Below are 19352 nucleotides of genomic sequence, written 5' to 3'. Positions count from 1 at the left end.
AATTTTGATCATATTGTATAAATTTTAATTTGACGGTCGTTGTACTTAATTTTTAACTGTAACAGATTGTTTGGATCAGTCTTTAATTCATAGTAACTATTGCTACCACCTTAAAACATTTAAACAAATTTTTTTTTTTAATTTAAAATTCTGTAACTTTTATTGTACTATTAATCATTTGTGTTTGTGCCAATGTAACTGACCCTCATTAGCAAAATAAAATATGTTTGCAGTATTATTCAGTTTTATGATCTCTAAAACTACATTATAGTTTTATAAATACTTTAAAGGGCTAACAAAGAGGTAAACTAAAAAAGCTAGTAAAGTAAGGTACGAAGTAGTAAAGTAAGGTACGAACCAGTAAAGAGGTTAAAAATAGAACTAGCAAAAGTCCCACCGAAAATTATAAACATTTTTTTTATATTTCACATTTAATGTCATCAAATAAAGCGCTTTCGGAAAGAAAAAAAAAGCATTTAAATTTTATAAACTTAATAAAAATGAAAACCAACAGGCTGCATGTCCATAACCAGGTTCAGTTTGCAACGTTTTTATTGTTAAACGACCCTTTTAAACAAGATTTTATCACTTCTATAGAAAATTAGACTTAATTTACTATTAGATCTAAAAATAGGAATAGTTTACATAAAGTACAACAGTCAGTATTTGTGTCCCAAAATTTGAATTTCGGATTACTCGGAATTACAAAAAGTGAACATACGGCCTCTTGGTTCTCGGCTGACGATGTGTTAAAACATAAAAATTGTAATCTTCTATTGTAACCTGCAAAACAGAATTGTAACCAGCAATTTTTATGCTTTATACTATACTTTAGCTTTGAATTGTCGTGTTTTTGCAAATAATCTCATTAAAAGCTTTTTCTTTCATCGCATTATCAATATAAAGTTGCTTAACTTTCATTGAACCTATGAAAAATTCTGAAAAAATAGCGATTTTTAGTTTTCTAATTAAATGCGCAAATTAAAATACTTATTATGATCAAAAATCACTCCAACTGAAATCAGAGGTGATTAAAAACATGTGTCATCATTCCCGCTGTCAAGTTTTAACCCATATTATCCATTACACTACACTACAATCTGCTTATGCTTTATTAATTTGCGACGTGAAGGGCGCTCCGTGTCTGCATAGAAATTTGATAAGGGAGTTTACAGTTACTCAATACTTTTAAAGTTTTATTAACCTCGGTTTCGTAAGAGACATCATATTATTAGCCTTGGTTTATTAGGAAAAATCATAATTCATGATGCTCTGAAAGCATCTATTGTTTACACTCAAAAGTTTTTTAAAACTTTAATCCTTAACTAGACACTAAGATTTTTATCTGGTACAAAAAGAAAATTTTAATTTCGTAAAACTCATTGAATTAAAACAGGTATCAGAAAAGCATTTAAGAAACATAAATTATTATTTTGCAAGTTTCCAAGCACGAAAAACATTCATATTATGCATAAAAAACATTTATACTAAGCATAAAAACATTTAAATTAACAACATATTTACTTTATTTTCAATATGTTAACAAAATATGCTTTTGCATTGTGTAAGCAAATTTTTTCTTTTGAACTTTTGAAGGCACAAAAGATTTTAAATCATTTTTTTTCAGTGTAAGTAAAGGATAAAAACTCAAAAAATCTCCAATATATATATATCAAAAACAGAGTATTGTAAAAATACAAACATATTTTTCAAAAATAAATAGCAAGTATTTCAAATAAAAAGTATAAAAAGAAATGTTAGAAAAGGGTTGTAACAATTATAAACCAGTACTTTATGGAGTTCTAACAAAAAGTATTCATGATTCTTATTATTTTTCAAAATAAAATTTTTTACAAATCTTTAAACAAAATGAGCTTTTTTGTTAGTCTCGCTTCAGGTGTTTACTTTGTGTGTTGTGCATACCGTGTTCAAGTAAAGACTAAATAATAAAATAAATGCTAAATTTCTTACATTTTAATGTGATTGTCTACTTTTTGCATCTCTTTTTTATAAATAGGAAGTCTGTTGAATGGTTTACCTTTTTTTTAATATAAATATATATATATATATATATATATATATATATATATATATATATATATATATATATATATATATATATATATATATATATATATATATATATATATATATATATATATATATATACAGTTCCATATATACAATTCTGCTCTATGAGATAAATAAATCATTCAGATAAAGAAATATTTAAATATATTTGAACTATTATTTCGAACTATTATTTAATAATAAAATGAAATAATGTAAGAAAACTCCCAGAAGATTATAAAAAGTCATGTCGTTATGAAACTTCAAGTTATAAAATTAAAAAATTTAAATAGTAAAGTTATAAATAAACTCATAATGTAAATTTTTTAATGTCCAATATATATTATCCATAGTAGGTAACGTATAAATTTCTCAAATATACCCGAGTAGCAAGCAATACTGGCGAGATATTTGGTATCTATATTGGCTGAGATATGCGATATTATTTGCAAGCTATATAGAGCAAAGATTGGCATACCAATATTGTTATCCAATGTTGCGTCAATATTGGCATGCCAATATTGATGCATTATTGGTATAATAGGTCGGCCAATTTTGGAGGAAAATTATTTGATTATTTTGGCGTAATGTTAATATATTATTATCACGTCAATATTGGCCAGTATTGACGTTTTTACATACTTGTACGCATGCAACTCTATCTACTATTAATAATGTACTTCAGAGTATATTTTAAAGTTGTTAGATTTCACAGCTACATATTTATATCCAAAAAGATCCGACTACTTATAGCTGTTATAGATAGTTATTTTCAAATGCAAAATATCCGTTCTAGCAATACGCAAACAATCATGCATTACATAGGTAATTGCTTCTTTTTCAACCACTAGGAGAAAGTTTTATTTATTTTATATTTTATGTACGCTAAAATCATGTGTAATTTAATCATTACTATCTTTCAAAAATCACTTGCTAAGCTTGCACAAGTATAACTTTTAATGGATGACGGCAAGTCTGAACAAATGAGACAACTGTTTATGAAATCATTTAGCGCATCAAGTAAACAGATAACATCAATCCAGTAAAAACCTGTGGACCAGTAACCACTCCAAAACCGACAACATGATACTCCTGGATGGTTCAGTCTTTGTTTATACAATCAGAATAAAAAAAGACTGAAAATAGTTTTACAAATTTTGGAGAAAAATATAATTCATATATATACATATGTATATATATATATATATATATATATATATATATATATATATATATATATATATATATATATATATATATATATATATATATATATATATATATATATATATATATATATATATATATATATATATATATATATATATATATATATATATATTAGTTATAAAATATATATCGTCGGTATACAAGGGAAATACACCAAGTCTAAAAACATCATTTTGAGATAATGAACAAATAAGTTTTTGCGCAATAGTTAAAATAATAAGTTTTTGTGTAACAGTTGAAATAAAAAATCTTAATAACTTATTAATAATTCATTTATTAAGTTTGTGTGATATATCAAACAATAGAGAATTTTAAATACTAAATAGTGGTATAAATAACTCCATACTGCCAAAAGTGGACTTGTGCAAATGCTCAAGTATACCTTGTCTTGGATATCGACGATATATTATCAGTAAAAAAATAGTTTTTTAAACTTATTTTAAAAAACGGAAAACAAGGTTGACAAATCAAAACAATTTTGGAACAATTTTTTTTGATAGATAAGGTACTTGAAAGTTAATACAAAATTGATTGATCTTTGCCTCAACATGATGGAGGGGGGGGGGGTGAGGTACAAAGAGGCGATAACCCCCCTAACTTTGAAAAAGTTTTTTTTTTTCCATTCAAATTCTGATTATGGCTGCCTTAACTCCCCTTAACTGCCGTTCCTTGAGCATATTGCCGATAAAGATTTAGATCTCTGGATCGATTCTTGTAAAAAATCAAGGGTTCTTCAATTTATGTTGAACTCAGAAATCAGTTGAACTTGGTATCATTTTTTTTTTCTTTTTCTTTTTTTAATTTCGTTTTATATTTCGCTGTTAAAATGCAGGTGAGTTTTACATGGTAAATAGCATTAAATAAAGTATATTAAAAAAAGACGGGGACTCAAAGATGATATGGATGATGCAATATCACCTTAATCTTTTCATTGAACCCCTTAATATAATAAGATATTGACAAAAAGAGTTATAAAAATCCGTTAAAAATTTAAAAGTAATAAAATTAAAAAAATATAAAATAAACTAAAGATATAATAAGAAAGCAAATTATTTTTACAATTACAATGATGTTTTGCAATAACTACATTGCAAATTTAGATATTTAAAGATTTAGAAATGAATACAAACATATACACAAAGATTTAACAATTAATACATTAAAAGACACATATCATTAGGAACTACTAAGAATAATAAGTAAAATTCATTTGAATAAATTAACAAAACTTTTTTGGAATTACTATTCCGCAAAATCAAAAATGTTTTTTTTGTTTGAAACTTAAATGAGTTTAATGATTTTGATATATTTTTTTATTTATTTATTTATTTTCATTATTATTTTTTTGAAAAGAATTCCATAACCTAGGTCCTTGATATGCGATTGAGTATTCTGTATATTTATTTAATTTACTTGGCAGTTTGAAATTATTTGATTGATTTATTCTTAAGAAATATTTCTCATTTACATTTTTCTCAAACTAACAAATAAAATTAGCTGGAGTTAGGTTATTAATATAATTTTACATGAAAATTAGGTGCTGATAAAAATTTATTTCCTATCCATTCATCATTTTTATATTTATCAGTAAGGGTTTAGTATGCTCCACTCTTTTTTTCCCATAAATAATTCTACACGCATGTTTTTGCAATCTAAGTACTTTTTTAAGTTTTGTTGGTTGTGTACTACCCCATGTAGTATATATATATAGCATAGTTAATAAAACAATGAATTAAAGAAAAGTATATTAACTTTAGACAAACTGTATTTACATATGGACGAACTTGGTAGATCAGGCCAATGGTTTTACTAACTTTTGATTAAAAATATTTAATAAGCCAAGATAAATTATTATCAACAAGTATTCCTAAAAACTTTATATAGTCTTGCTTTTTTATTTGTATGTCATTTATAAATAGGTCTGGTAACTTACTGGGAAGATTTTCTTCTTGCATTTTCTTATGAAATAAGGTATACTTTGTTTTTTCAACGTTTAATGAGAGTTTATTTGGCATACACCAGTCGTTTATATTATTTAACTCAAAATTCATGTCTGCATAAATTTGTTTGATACTTTTTTTGGAAAGAAATAGGTTTGTATCATCTGCAAACATAATTGAGTTTAACTTTACTGATGCATTATTTAAGTCATTTACATAAACTAAGAATAAGAGAGGACCAAGTATCGATCCTTACGGTACTCCACTCGGAGTACCGTAATCGATACTTGGTCCTCTTTTAAGTATTCTGATTTTAAGATTTTAAGTATTCCGTATTCTTGATTTACAATATATTGTTTTCTTTCAGTGAGACTTTTAATCTAATAGTAGACCTTAATTAACCCATAATGCTTTAATATCTTAAAAATTTCCCCTTAAAAAAAGTTTTCTTCTCCTTTCTTGTATCGTAGGTAAACGATAAATACTATTCTTCTCTCTTCATAACTCATACTTATCAGTGATTTAATCCTAGTTTAGATCTACGCTGTACATGTTCCAGTTTGTAAACATCTTCTGAGTATGAACTGCCTGCTGCTGCATATTCAAGATGTGGCTTAATAATTAACTTAACATAATTAATTTTGCAACACTAAGAATATTAAATGTTTTTTAAAACCTCATGTTTGATTAGCTTTCTTTGAAACACTGATAACATGATTTTCCGATTCGAGATCATTTGGTAGTTCAATCTCTAAATCTCTTTCAATTTCTGTCAATGACATAATACGATCTTTAATTTTGTAGATTTTGAGGATTCCATTTATCAATATAACTTGTTTAAATCTTCTTTGAAAGAATTGTTTCCAATTTTATTTATAAATTTATTATTAATTTTCGCTTTTTTTATACCCTACTAAAATAAAGGTCAGAGATTTTTTTCCCTTTTTTAGAAATCAATAAATGTTTTGGGATCTACAATAGTTTGAAATCATTAAAAATCGAAATGCTTTATTAAGCATGTAGTCTACTTAAAAAAACGTTTTTTTTTTGCAATAAATAGATGCAATAAATGACTCATAGTTGGCAAAAATTATTATTTGTTATATTTTCTTTTTAATTTCTATTTACAAAGTTTTTATACAATATGTTGATACAAGTGTCTGCGTCATTGTCTACGACACTCGTTGATACAAGTGTCTGCGTCATTGTCTACGACACTTGTTGACACAAGTGTCTGCGCCATTGATGAATTAAAAAAGAGTTTAAAGATTTTGAATCAAAAAGTTGTCGACACTTTCATCATTAGAAACTATGGTATTGTGGTTAGTTCCTCCCCCGGCTAATTTCCATACAGAGGCCACATTACCAAAATCCGCAAAGACTTCACTAAACTTTAGTGAGCTGAACTTCAAGTTCAGCTCACTAAAGAGCTTCATAACCCGCTTCGCAGACCAACAGTGATTTCGGGAAAAACAAAGGAATTATAGAGCGAATGATTTTTATTTTATGAAGATGATATAACTATTGGGTACGTGCGAAAAGAGTTTTTTGCTTTTTTAATATTCATTAATAAAAGTTAAATAAATAAAACTTACTCAATTATATATGCTCCGTTATTGTTTATGACTGTTTGCTAAGATGTATACAAAGAATGGATACCTATAAACATAATAATATAGAAAAAATCATGTAATAGCCAGTATATTTACAGTGGTGGCACAAAGTCATGACCACAGTTGAAAAACAATAGAATTTTATTCATTTTTGGCACAATACAAAATAAAACAGCACAACATTGAAATAAAAATGACTCTGCATTGTCAGTAATTAGTAATCAGTAATTACTAATAAAACATAAGAAATTCTGACTAAAAGACTAGTATTTTAGTCAGAATTTCTTAAAACTAGTATGCCCTACATGCGCATCGAGCACGGCCTGTACACGTTTTGGCATAGACTGTACCAGCTTTTGGATGGTGTCAACAGGGATTGCTAGTCATGCATAATAAAAAAATGTTTGTTTGCTGATGGTTTCATTTGTGTTTTCAATATTTCCAAATATTTATCCTGATTTACCGTGCCCGTACAACGATATAAATGACCTACACCTGATCCTGACATGCAACCCCATACCATAAGAGAGCCTCCTCCATGCTTTACTGTGGAAGCTACACACAGAGGACTAAATCGTTCACCAACTCTTCTCCTCACATAAACTCTTTTAGCTCCACAGAAAACAGTAAAGGTACTTTCATCACCCCATAATACTTTATTCTATTGCGCGACAGTCCAGGTTTTGTGCATCTTCGCGAATGCTCTTCTTTTCGCAATGTTATCAGGTTGCAATAAAGGCTTCTTCACAGCAATTCTCCCATTCAAACCAGCTTGCTGCAGGTATTTTCTAACTGTCCTTGCTGCCAGATAAACTTCATGGTTTTTCCCCATGTGACTTGCAAGATCTGAAACCGTGGCGAAACGATTGGACAAACTCGCCCGAACCAAAAGCCAATCCTGCTTTGCGGTAGTTTTACGAGGTCGTCCAACACGCTCTAAGTCTGCCACTGTACCGGTGTCTTTCTCTTTTCTGGCTGTTCTTGTAACAGTTGACAGTCCAATTTTCATTTGCTCAGCAATATATATGTAAGAAATACCTTGTTTAACCATAACAATGATCTTCTGCCGTTGCTCGGTTGACAGCTTCTGATACATGGCATACACAATGTTCTGCAAAATTGTAATACAAAAATAAAAAAATCTTTGTTTAATGAAAGAAAACATGATTTCAATCATTATTTAACAACAATAAATGTTTAGAAACACAATAAAACTTAAAAAGTTCCAAAAACTTGTTAAGTATGGCTAATTAAGATTAATTAATCCTAATTAGGACTGCTAATTATAATTATGATTAAATCTAATTAATTTATTCTCAATATTAGCTCCACGTTTCGGTACGATATGTAACCATGAGCGAGATCTCGTCTTGTTCTCGTTTCTCGTGAGAAACGGGACTTCTCGTGAGAAACGAGAAATAGAAAATTCTCGCGAGAAGTAGAACGAGACTTAAATATTATATTATTTTCCAAATTAAAAATTATTATAATTTACAAAATGCTTGATAATTTGTTTTTTAAATTAATTAACATTTTGACTTTAATAAATTTAATTAAAAACTTAGTTTGTTTTTGACAAAAACAAATTAAATTTTTAATTAGATTTTTAATTAGATTTTTTTTAAAAAATTAATTAAAAAATTTTAATTAGGTTTTAAATATTTTTAATTACATTTTAAATACAAAAACTTTTTGTATAAAATGGTGAACTTTCGACTTAATTTCATTAGTTTAACAGTGGAATTCAACTTGACACATATTGTTCATATTGAAAAGAAATATTCTTGCCTCATTTCAACGATCAAAAATGTCACCAAGAAAAAACAAAATCTGGAGATATTTTCAAAAAACAAGTGACGGTGCTGAATGCAAGGCGTGCAAAAAGTCTTTGAAAACAAAAGATGGAAACACAAGCGGACTTCATCGTCACCTCGAAAAAAAATACAGCCAAGATTACGTTGAGTCTACTGAAAAAACTGACGACTCTCTTCTTCCTCCTCCTAAGAAGAAACAACGGACCATGGTAAAAATGCTTGAAACAAAGTCCAAATATGACAAAGACAATTCCATTCAAAAACAGTTTGAGTCTGCAATGCTGGATTACTTTTGCACTGATCTGGCATCCTTTTCAGCAGTCGAAGGAAGAGGTTTCAAGAAATTGTTTGACATTTGACATCACAGAACAACATATTCAAGAAAGCTTTCAATTCGGTCAAGAGAAGTTCAAGCTGGAATGAAGAGCATAATAACGGAGATTACGCCAAATCTAAAAAGTGCTGCATTTACTTCTGACCTTTGGACTTCTAGAGCTCAGGACAGCTACATCTCTTGGACTTTTTATGCTATTGACGAAAATTGAAGACTACATCACTGGACACCCCATGTCTAACAGTTCCCAGGCAGACACACATGTATCTTATTTGAAGGAAAGCTGGATTCTTTCTCAGAAGAAGTAAATTTGCCTGCTGATTTGCCGATCTACTTCGTGAACGACCAGGCAAGAAGCATGAAACTCGCAGTCAAAATGTGCAGTTCGAGACTCATTTGGAATGGCTGCTGGAATGGATGATGCGTTGCAAGCATGCAAAGATTTGGCTTCTTTAACTCACCAGTCAACAGTTGCAGCTGAGTTGCTTGAATCAGAATCAGACGCTCAAGGAATCAATTTTAGACAGTTACGCCAATCTGTTGACACAAGATGGAATAGTAAACTGGATTGCATGGCTTCTGTCCTACATCTAAAGAGTGCAATTATCAGCTTATGTGCAAATGAAGATATTTTTTCTTCAAAGACCATCAGTGCATCACAGTGGAAATCAATCGAGGGAGCAGTAGAAATTTCGGCACCACTTAAAGAAGCTACAGAAACGTGGTCGGCTGAGTCTATTCCAACAATTAACACTGTCGCCGATTCTCTTTATTTAATCCATGACAAAATTGATCAAATTATTGAGACGGATGGAAAAAATGGCTACGGTGTCTTGTATACAAAAAACTTGAAAAGCTGCATTGAGAAAAGATTTCCTCTTTGTCACACTGGAAACTTATTTAGTGCTGCAGCAAACTACTTAAATCCTGCTTTAAAGGGACTTCACTTAAAGCTCTTCAAAAAATTTCAAACAATAAAAGAATGGTTAGCCTCACAGGTTAAGGATAATGTTGAGTGCCAACCTGTTCCCATAGTCCTTTCAGCAGATTTGTCCCCTAATTCAAAACTGAAGCGCAAGTTAAAAGTCAGAATTGAAACACAGGAGCCAACATCTGAACTGAATCCTATTTTGAGCGAAATGTGCTAGTATGAATATCTCCCTGATGCCAAAAAAGACTTTCCGATTTTTGATTGGTGGAAATTGGATTCAAATGCATTGCCAGAACTCTCTTCATTAGCTAGACAAATTTTAGCTATTCCAGCAAGTTCAACTATATCAGAGAGAGTTTTTAGCTCAGGTGGAAATGTCGTCCGATCATCCAGACACAACTTACACCCAGAAAAAGTAGAACAAATCATCTTAATCAGAGAAAACATTGTCTTGTTGGAAAAGTTTGGCAAAAAAATTCTGAATTAATATTTGAAAAAGTTGTTTACATTTGACAAATGTCATTTGTGTCTATTTGTCTAAACCATGTTTACATTTTTTTTACTTGGATTTTAATAAGTTTGTTTTCAAAAATTGTTAAATTTCTCGTCTCGTCTCGTTCTCGGTCTCACGAGAAGTACTAACTTCTCGTCTCGGTCTCGTCTCGGTTTGAAAAAACCTAATCTCGCTCATGGTTAACGATATGTAGTCGAGTGATAATACATTAATTTCAAGTAAATATCTGCTAAAACAAAGTTAGAAAAATCTAAAACTTACCAAACTGATATCAACAATTTCTGATCAAATCAACACAGAACAGTAATAAACAAAAATAACAGTAATTATAATAACAAAAATAATGATATTTAATTGCTAATAACGCGCCACATCGGTTACTAGATATTTAGTAAGATTTCCGACTAAAAATCGCTACACAAATTAGTTATTATTGCCATAATACACTATTAGAGAGATCAAAATATGCGTGTGGTCATGACTTTGTGCCACCACTGCAATGTTAAATCATTCTTTGAAAATAATAAATTGCAAAATCACTTTGTGATTCACAATGCAAAATCACTTTGTAAAGAAATAATTATTTTTACGTTAAGTTAAGATATATTAAACGTTAAGTTTAAGATATATTAAAATTTTATGTCGCATGCACAAAAGTAAATTTTAACAGTCTCTTAATTTTTCATGAACTTTATAAAATAAAACCTAAATTTGAATATATTTTAAAAATATATTTTATTTGATTTATACAATATTAAGTAAAAAAAATTCAAAATATCGTGTCCTTCATATTTTGAATCATGTCCTTCATATTTTAACATCTGAGCATAAAATTTTTTTGTTAAATATTTTGTGTTTTAAAAATATAAATCGCTTTCAAAACCTAATAAATTTTTTATTTTTATTTTAATATACAAATTAAAATCTCTATAAATTTTTCTTTATTTATTTAACACAACTTTGATAATTCTTTGATTTATTTTATTCTGTATTTATTTTAACTTTTCTTTTTAAAACAATTTTTGAAATTTTTTTTAGCGTTAAAAATTTAGCGTTTTAAAAACATGAATAGTATATGAATAATACACAGCAGGTTTTGACGATAAAACCTAAGTATTTTCGTTATATAAGCATGTTGCTTCTTTTTTAATCTTTTTATTTTATTTAGTTAATAACTACGTAAATGTAAGGGCTGTGACAAAGTTTTATTAGTATAAAGCATTGCATCATTATTTGTCAATCGAATAGAATAATCAGTTCATTCAAATTCAGTTGTTGTATTAAAAAATATGGACATCAATTACTTAAGTTTATTCTTAAAAAAGTAAACTTAAGAACTATCTTACTCTACTCCGTGTTTCTAATAGTTTGTTATAGTTTTTTAAAGTTGGTCAAAATATTTACAAAAGTTAGTAACTCTTACAGTGATTATAAATTTTTGCACTAAAACTTTACTGAATTAGTGTTACAATTGAAGTAACTTCAGATTACAAAAATGTTGCAAAGTTTGATAATATACAACTTTTAAGTCTACAATGCAAAGTTAGTTTTTTCCAATTATTAATTATGTGGATAGTTGAAGAAGAAGTGAAAATTTTAGTTGGAAGAGAGTAACAGTTTTATTTAAAACGTTGATTCACTCTAAGCCTCTGTTGCTTCAAGATAAGCCTCGGTAAGTAATCTAAATCTACCATGTCCAATCTTACACAATGTCCATATACAACATTACGTATCGTTTACGCACAAAGTCGTAAATAGGCACAATGAGAGTATGATTTCTTTTGAACGTTCAAAAGACGCCCAAAGCGTTATAAAAAGTTTTTAAAATGTTTAAAAGAAGTCTTTTTTATGTCTCGTGCCCACTAGGTATAAATGCTGTAGCGCTAAACTGAAATAGCTTATAAATGTCATAGCGCTAAACTAAAGATAATGATAACTATCAGCAAACCATGTAAGAATGTATAGACTCAGATATATTGATTATTCGATATAAATATAGTAAAATAAATTTTACATAACTCTAACTTATTCTTATTCTAATATTAGATAATAAAACATAATATATATTTTTTATTTAGCGCTCGGAGAATATGATTTTTTTTCTTTTGTATTTTGAATTTCACCCTCTAATTGAATGATAGACAAGTCAAGGTCACTTGCTTGAAAAATCTAAACAACTTAAATGCTCCTTTAGAACTCGAGCCATAATAATTAATAACTTCATACACAAATTAAAAAACTCCAAAATCAAATTTAAAGATACGAGCTAATAAAAATGTTGTTTCACTTCTCCGATCTCGACCGATAACAAACTTTTTAATTATTTATTTGCGATAGCAAGTAGACGTCTACCATGCCTAGCCGCATGTTATCCAACACTTTAAACATTTTACCCTCAAATTTTTTTAAAATCTAAAGAGATGTCACTCATTGTGAACAGTTTTAATATACTTAACAAATAATCTGTCTTTGCATCATATTAAATCATATGGAAGATTAAAAAAAAAATTATTTAGGAATAGGCAAGGTGAGCGTACACATATTAACTAATTTTAGCTGTGACTAAGTTTATCGTATCTATCTACCATTATATCTATCTTGTATGATGAAGCTAATGATGTTGTATGACGTAATGCATGAAAGAAACTAATGACGTAAAGTATTAAAAGTTTTCGAAATAATTGCTTCTAAAAAATAATCGTTAAAATTTTTGTTGCAACATTTAAAATGGAATTATATCTAATAATTTGTTAACGTAATAAATAAAAAAGGTTAAAAAAAGAAAAAGGAAACAATAGCTTTTGCATTTTATAGCCTTTTATAAATAAACAACCAATGGAACAGACAAAGTCTTTTCGGCAAGGTTTAACACTGTGAAAGCAAATCATTTTGAAAAAGGAGAGTTTTTATTAAAAAAACTTAAACTTAAATTTAAGAATAGAATGATCTTGATATGTAAGTTGTAAGTTTCTTGATTTACTCGATTTTAGAAAGCCATCCGTTTGTCTTGCATTAAAACTTTTATAATGTTAGTTTAAAATAAAAAAATGGCGATACGGAAACCATCTACACCAACCAGATGTTTAATTGAAATGTTTAATTAAAAAAAACCGTTTGATGACAAATCAATTTTAACCGCCTCCGCTTGTTTGTTTAAGTTAATTAAACTAAGACACTACGTCACATATGCGATTTGATCTGATAGAAAAACTTGATACAAATAAAAATGTTTGGGTAAAAATAAAAATATTCGTTATAAAACTAATTTTATATATCTATACATTTATCAAATTGTAATAAAATTTAAACTCGGACTCAAGCTCTTCATAAGTTCAACAATCTATATGAAAATTAAAAAAAAATGACAACGTTTCGCAAGCTAATTTACAGGTAAGTGTGTTTTTTATTCTGCAAAGAATCTCCAGAATCTTGTATCAAATAATAAATTTTTTTGAGAAAACCGATAAAAGAAGACTTACAAAACAATAGCAAATCACATAAAAAGTTAATATTAAAGGCTTATATTAATAAAAAAAAATTAATATTTTTCAAAAAAAAATTATTTATTTATATAATGACAATATCGCTCGCATTAAAAAAAAAATTTTTTTCAAATAAATAGGTCGAAAAAATATTAACTTTAGTTTTTATTTGAAAAACAAAAAATAACAATAATGATGATCATGATGATGATCATGATGATGATGACGGTAATGATGATAACTATGGTCCTGTCTCGATGACATAACCATGTCATCGAGTCAGGATCATAAAAAACAACAGTTGACATAGATATGTCAATATAATAAAAAATATATAAAAAGATTGAAAAAAATTCAAAAAAATACGAGTTTTTTATTCACTATTTTTTGAATTTGACTTAAAAGTATTTTTTTTAAAAGATAAACATTTTTGAAAGTCACATAATTCCGGTTTTATCTATTCCAAATAAAAGCGCCCTTTTTTATCTATTCCAAATAAACGCTTTTATAAAGTTTCGAGGCTCTTTTATTTGGAATCCTCGATTCCAAATAAAAGCGCCTCGAAACGTTATAAAAGCTCCTCGACACGCAATAAAAGATATGCCAAAATTAGTTTTATATTAAGGTTTAGATTATCATTCCTTAAATCGTATTTGTTTTTGTGCTTAGACGCTCACGAAAAAGTCATGAAAAAAAAATCGAGGTTAAGTCTATCTTTAAATATAAAACAATGAACGTTAAGTTGAAATATGTCAAAAATATTTCAACAAAAAGAGATTTTGTATGAAAATAACTACCTATAAAATTAATAAGACGTGCAAAATGCTTCTTTCGCCATTAATAGTATCTAATTTTCTTTTTTAAACACGACCTTAAGCAATTGCATATTCAATACATTAATATCAATTGATAAATAAGTAATATTATATAATGAATATTTTTCATCGTGTTTTTCATCACGTTTTTTTGCTGGAAACTGAAAATTTATGAAAATAGATAAAAACTGAATAACTTTTGTTTTTTTAATTTTAATCTCATTAATAGATATTTAAAGAATGTAAGTATGTGTAATATGGTATTTACATATACTTGTTATTTATACAATGTAGTTCTTTCTACAATGTAGTTTGTAAGTTGTAAGTTATAAGATTGTAGTAGTAATGTAATTTATACAATGTAGTTTTTTACATAATTATTGTACTCTTACGTGTATACATTAAAGTTATAAAAAAAGTTATTTAAACATGTCGCTTAAATACAAATTCATGAAAAATATTCTCCCTATTTTTTTGTCTCCTTAGATATTGTTTAGTTATCCACCCTTGTGCTCTAGTTGCGCAAAATAATAAGGGACGTTTAATTAAGATTCCTGAGATAATAAACTGTACCACGCCTCATAGTTTTGTCATAAATAATAGGTATAACATATATAAAACATTGGTATTTATCATGATAATAAACTAATTGTTACAACATTATAAGAAAGGCTTGAGTATATTATCCCGCGTGCTGGTACTATTTCTAAACTTAATATAGAAACTGATATACCTACGCGCATGCTTGAATCTACTAATAGGAGGATAAAATTGGATTGGCCAATTAATCATACCTAAAGCGCAAAAAGATGTAATAACTTGTTTACCATAGACTTGCCAGACCTCTTGCTGAGACTTCATGTCACTTTCTGCACAAAACCTTTTTTAATAAAATGGCATTATTAATGACTTTGTTGTCAACCCTGATATTCTATTTACTGTGATCGGAAATCAAGTAATATAGAAAAGCCCATTTTGCATTACTATTATTTACGTTGTTTTGTACTAACAAGGAATACTTTGCATCGTAAGGATTAATGTAATAATAAAAATAATTCAGCGCCAATTTCACGATATTATCTAAATTGCATAGTTAAAAATGCTTAAACAAATGCAAAGTACTTTTAGAATAAAAACTTAGTTTTTGCTAACATGAAGTTCTACTTTTTAGTGGTAAATTTTTTTTTAGTTTACATTTCAGTTATCTGAACTATAAATATAAACTTATATGTAATAAACGTAACAAGTCTGACGTAAAGATATAAAATTATAAAACATGTATATAAAACACATCTTGTTTTTAATGGCTAATAATTAGTTTTTAATTTACAATTTATCTATAACATTCAAATATTATGTATATAAAAATTTTACATCACATTTTATATACAATATATTTAATCTAGCTTTACTTGGTACTCAACTTGGTGCATTGTATTGTTTAACATATTAATAAAAACTTGCGTCTTAAAAAACGGTACGAAGCAAAACATAAAAAATAAATATTATTATGATAAAGGGGCTGTCCATAAATTACGTCGACAAAATGGGAGGAGAGCGGGTCTGAATTTTTTTGACATTTGTTGACAGGGGGAGGGGGGTCAAGACAAGTTGACGTCAACAATTTTACTTTTTTTAACAAATTTAGTTACTTAAAAAAAGGAAAATTAAGCAGCGTTTGCAGCCCTCTGTTACATATTCGCTAAACCTTCAGTATTTTAATATTGTGTTTATATTCTTACTTTACCTATTCTTACAAAAAATCGTGTTGTGCTTTAAAAAGATCGGAGTCGTACAGAACTAAATAAGCACACGCGAGATGTTTACTCGTAGCACTTTAATTTTTTCAAAGTTGTTGTTGATTAGTTTGCTATGCAAACAAAAAAGATTTATGTAAGTACTTGGTCTACATTATATTATTTAAACCTCTATACCATGGGTCGGCAACTTGCAGTTGATGCGGCTCTTTAGCTCTATGCATAAATATTAATATAACATTGAAATAAAGATTTGGTAGATGATTTAAAAAAAGATTTGAAATGAAGATGTTGGCAGTTCTTTAAAAATACTGTTTTAAATTTCAATATTTTATTTCGATATTATATTAATATTTGTGCATAGAGCTAGAGAGGCGCATTTTGACATCAAAAGAAGAAAAAGAAATACAAGGCTAGCAAGTTACAGGTTGCCAACCCCTGGTATTAACGTTTAAATAATATAATGTAGACCATGTACTTACAGAAATCTATTTTGTTTGCATAGCAGACTAAAACTTTGTAAATTGCAACTTTTGGTTCTTCTGTCTCAATAGGCTGCCGACCCCTGATATATACAGTTTGTTAAATGCATTTTACGCTATACTAAACTCTATTAGAAATAATTCTTACAGTGAAATTGAATTAGATCTAAATTTAAAGTGAGGAGGAGGATTGGCAAATTGAAGTGTTGCATTGATATGAAATATGTTCCTAATTTAATCATGTAAGGTGTATACATTTTTGTGAATCCTTTAACCTTTATTCTTTTGTTAGGAGATTTTAATTTTGTTCATTTTTTGTTCAGAGCATTTTTAATTTTTAATGGTTCTCTAAATAGTTTACTTTTAATCTCTTTTTGTTTTAGTTGTAAAAAAGTCTATTCAAAATATTGATTTTTTTTTTTCCTAATAAATTTTTTTTTTTTTTAGGACCGAAGGTGGGGGGGGGGGGGGGTTAGAATAGGGTAATTAAATGGTGACGTAATTCTTTAGGGGGGCCTCTAAAAGTATGACGAGTTGTTGGCAAGGGGGAGGTAAAAATTGCTAGAAAATTGTTGACGTAATAATATAAAACCAGGTTCATTTTGTTTTTTAAGACCTATTTGAGCCAAAACAAGTTCAGTTTTATTTTCTAAAATACAGCATAAAATGATATGTGTTATTCTAGCTTCGTAAAAATACAGAGCTAAACTGTTTGTTTTTTTGTTTTGTAAAAACGGTACAAAACAGGAATCATTTAATACAGTATCAAATCGAACTCCAATAGAATACAAGTTTGCTTGCATATTTATGGAAAATTACATAGTAGTAAAAATCCAAAACATTTTTATTCCTTATTAATTTTGCAATAAGTATGAAGAAACTTTAATTTATTATATATATAACTTAAAATTTATTTCAAGATCCATATCAAAATAGTTTTTTTTTAGTTTCTGACTTACATTGATAATGGTAATAGCCAACTATCGGAATATCCGCACAAAAAAGAAGAGTTAAATGATTTTACGTTGCAAAAGGAATGGAGCGCAGTTCAGAGAACACCTGAAAAAAATGAAAAACATCATAAACCTATCCTCACAAAAGAAGTTAATCTTATTTTTGATAAATGGGGAAACTGCAAGCTAGCATTGTTGTATTGTCGAAATGGATTTTACATTGATATTACAAATAACAACGTGGTTGGGGTTTCTTATAAAAGTTTCATAACAAATGAAACAGGTACGTAGGTAGGTACGAGTGTACGTACGTACATTAACAGTTTACGTTTTCTTTATAAGAAAGTGTATTTATACGTTTTTTTTCTATATATCTAGGTTTATTTCAAATAGAAACGTATGGTAAAAGTTTCGTTATGTTAAAGCATGTAAAAACAAATAACTATATTGCAATGAATAATGAAGGAAAACTGCACTCGTCGGTTAGTCTTTTTTTTCTATTTGAGGGGTTAAACGATATATACTATTAGCAATATACAAGAATTTAAAAATTCTTATTAAAAAAACCATTATAAATTAATAACGGAAGCTAGGAGATAATGCTGCCATTATAAGCTGAAAATTTGACAATTTATTTAAAAATTCGATAAAAAGAAGAAGAAGAGTGTAGCAATCTGTATTTTCTACGTCATACGCAACAGATTATGTTCTTTATATCTTTATAAATATTTTTTTAAGATAAAAAAATATAAACATGATAAAAAATTGTTAAGCATAATACCTAATTCAAATACCTTTTAACATTTAGTTTTTTTTTTAAAACACCACCAGCTCCCGTTGTTTGAGAATGTAGAGAGAAATAAAAACTTATTGTTTTACTGAGTTTTTTTATTATTCGATTTTTTATAATTAGTTTTTTAGCCAGGCCCTAACAACCCTGAGGGTAACTTTTTATGGACTGAATTCACTTCATTTTTTAGATTAATTTAACAAATGGATTTTCTTTTTTTCTTTCTCAAGAGGGAACTACCCTCTACATTTTTCAAAAATTAAAAAATTTTTTTTTAACTATTATAGATCAAAACTTTATGTAGATTTTTAATCTGCAAAAAAAAAAAAAACAATATGTTTCTTAATAAGTTTTTGGCTAACATTTGTTGTTTTATTCCTAAGTTTAAAAAATGATCATAGCAACGTGCATAGCAACGGAAAGAATGCACTTTTTTTGTGCTATTTTAGAACTTCTGTTTCAAATACAGATTAAGATTTATATCCTATTTGCTACCTAATATTCTGTTTCATATTATATGTAGACATATATGATTATATCAAGTTATCAAAGCTTATTTATACAACAACATAAACAAAAATATAAAAAAAGCTAATGTGGATGAAATTGAAATAACTTATATTTTAT

At 27.9% G+C, this 19352-nt stretch overlaps 1 protein-coding gene and 1 long non-coding RNA gene across 2 annotated transcripts in view; one reads left to right on the top strand and one right to left on the bottom strand.

Moving 5' to 3' along the window:
- Nucleotides 1-1815: 1815 nt before the first annotated feature.
- LOC136078244 (uncharacterized) lies at nt 1816-15708 on the bottom strand. Its single transcript, XR_010637634.1, has 3 exons — nt 15571-15708; nt 6836-6899; nt 1816-1939 (listed from the first exon to the last, which is right to left on the bottom strand). It is a non-coding gene; the product is annotated as an uncharacterized LOC136078244 (long non-coding RNA).
- LOC101235368 (fibroblast growth factor 2) overlaps nt 15697-19352 on the top strand; it is a 5736-nt gene continuing 2080 nt past the window's right edge. Inside the window, exons 1-3 of the mRNA XM_065793537.1 lie at nt 15697-15916; nt 17930-18218; nt 18314-18417. Coding sequence (XP_065649609.1) covers nt 15896-15916; nt 17930-18218; nt 18314-18417 — 414 coding nt within the window. The 5' untranslated portion in view covers nt 15697-15895. The remainder of the gene's footprint in view (nt 15917-17929; nt 18219-18313; nt 18418-19352) is intronic.

Source organism: Hydra vulgaris, chromosome 03 (genome assembly GCF_038396675.1).
Source record: "Hydra vulgaris chromosome 03, alternate assembly HydraT2T_AEP".
In the NCBI taxonomy this organism is placed as follows: domain Eukaryota; kingdom Metazoa; phylum Cnidaria; class Hydrozoa; order Anthoathecata; family Hydridae; genus Hydra; species Hydra vulgaris.
This window is presented reverse-complemented; position numbering and strand designations above follow the sequence as displayed.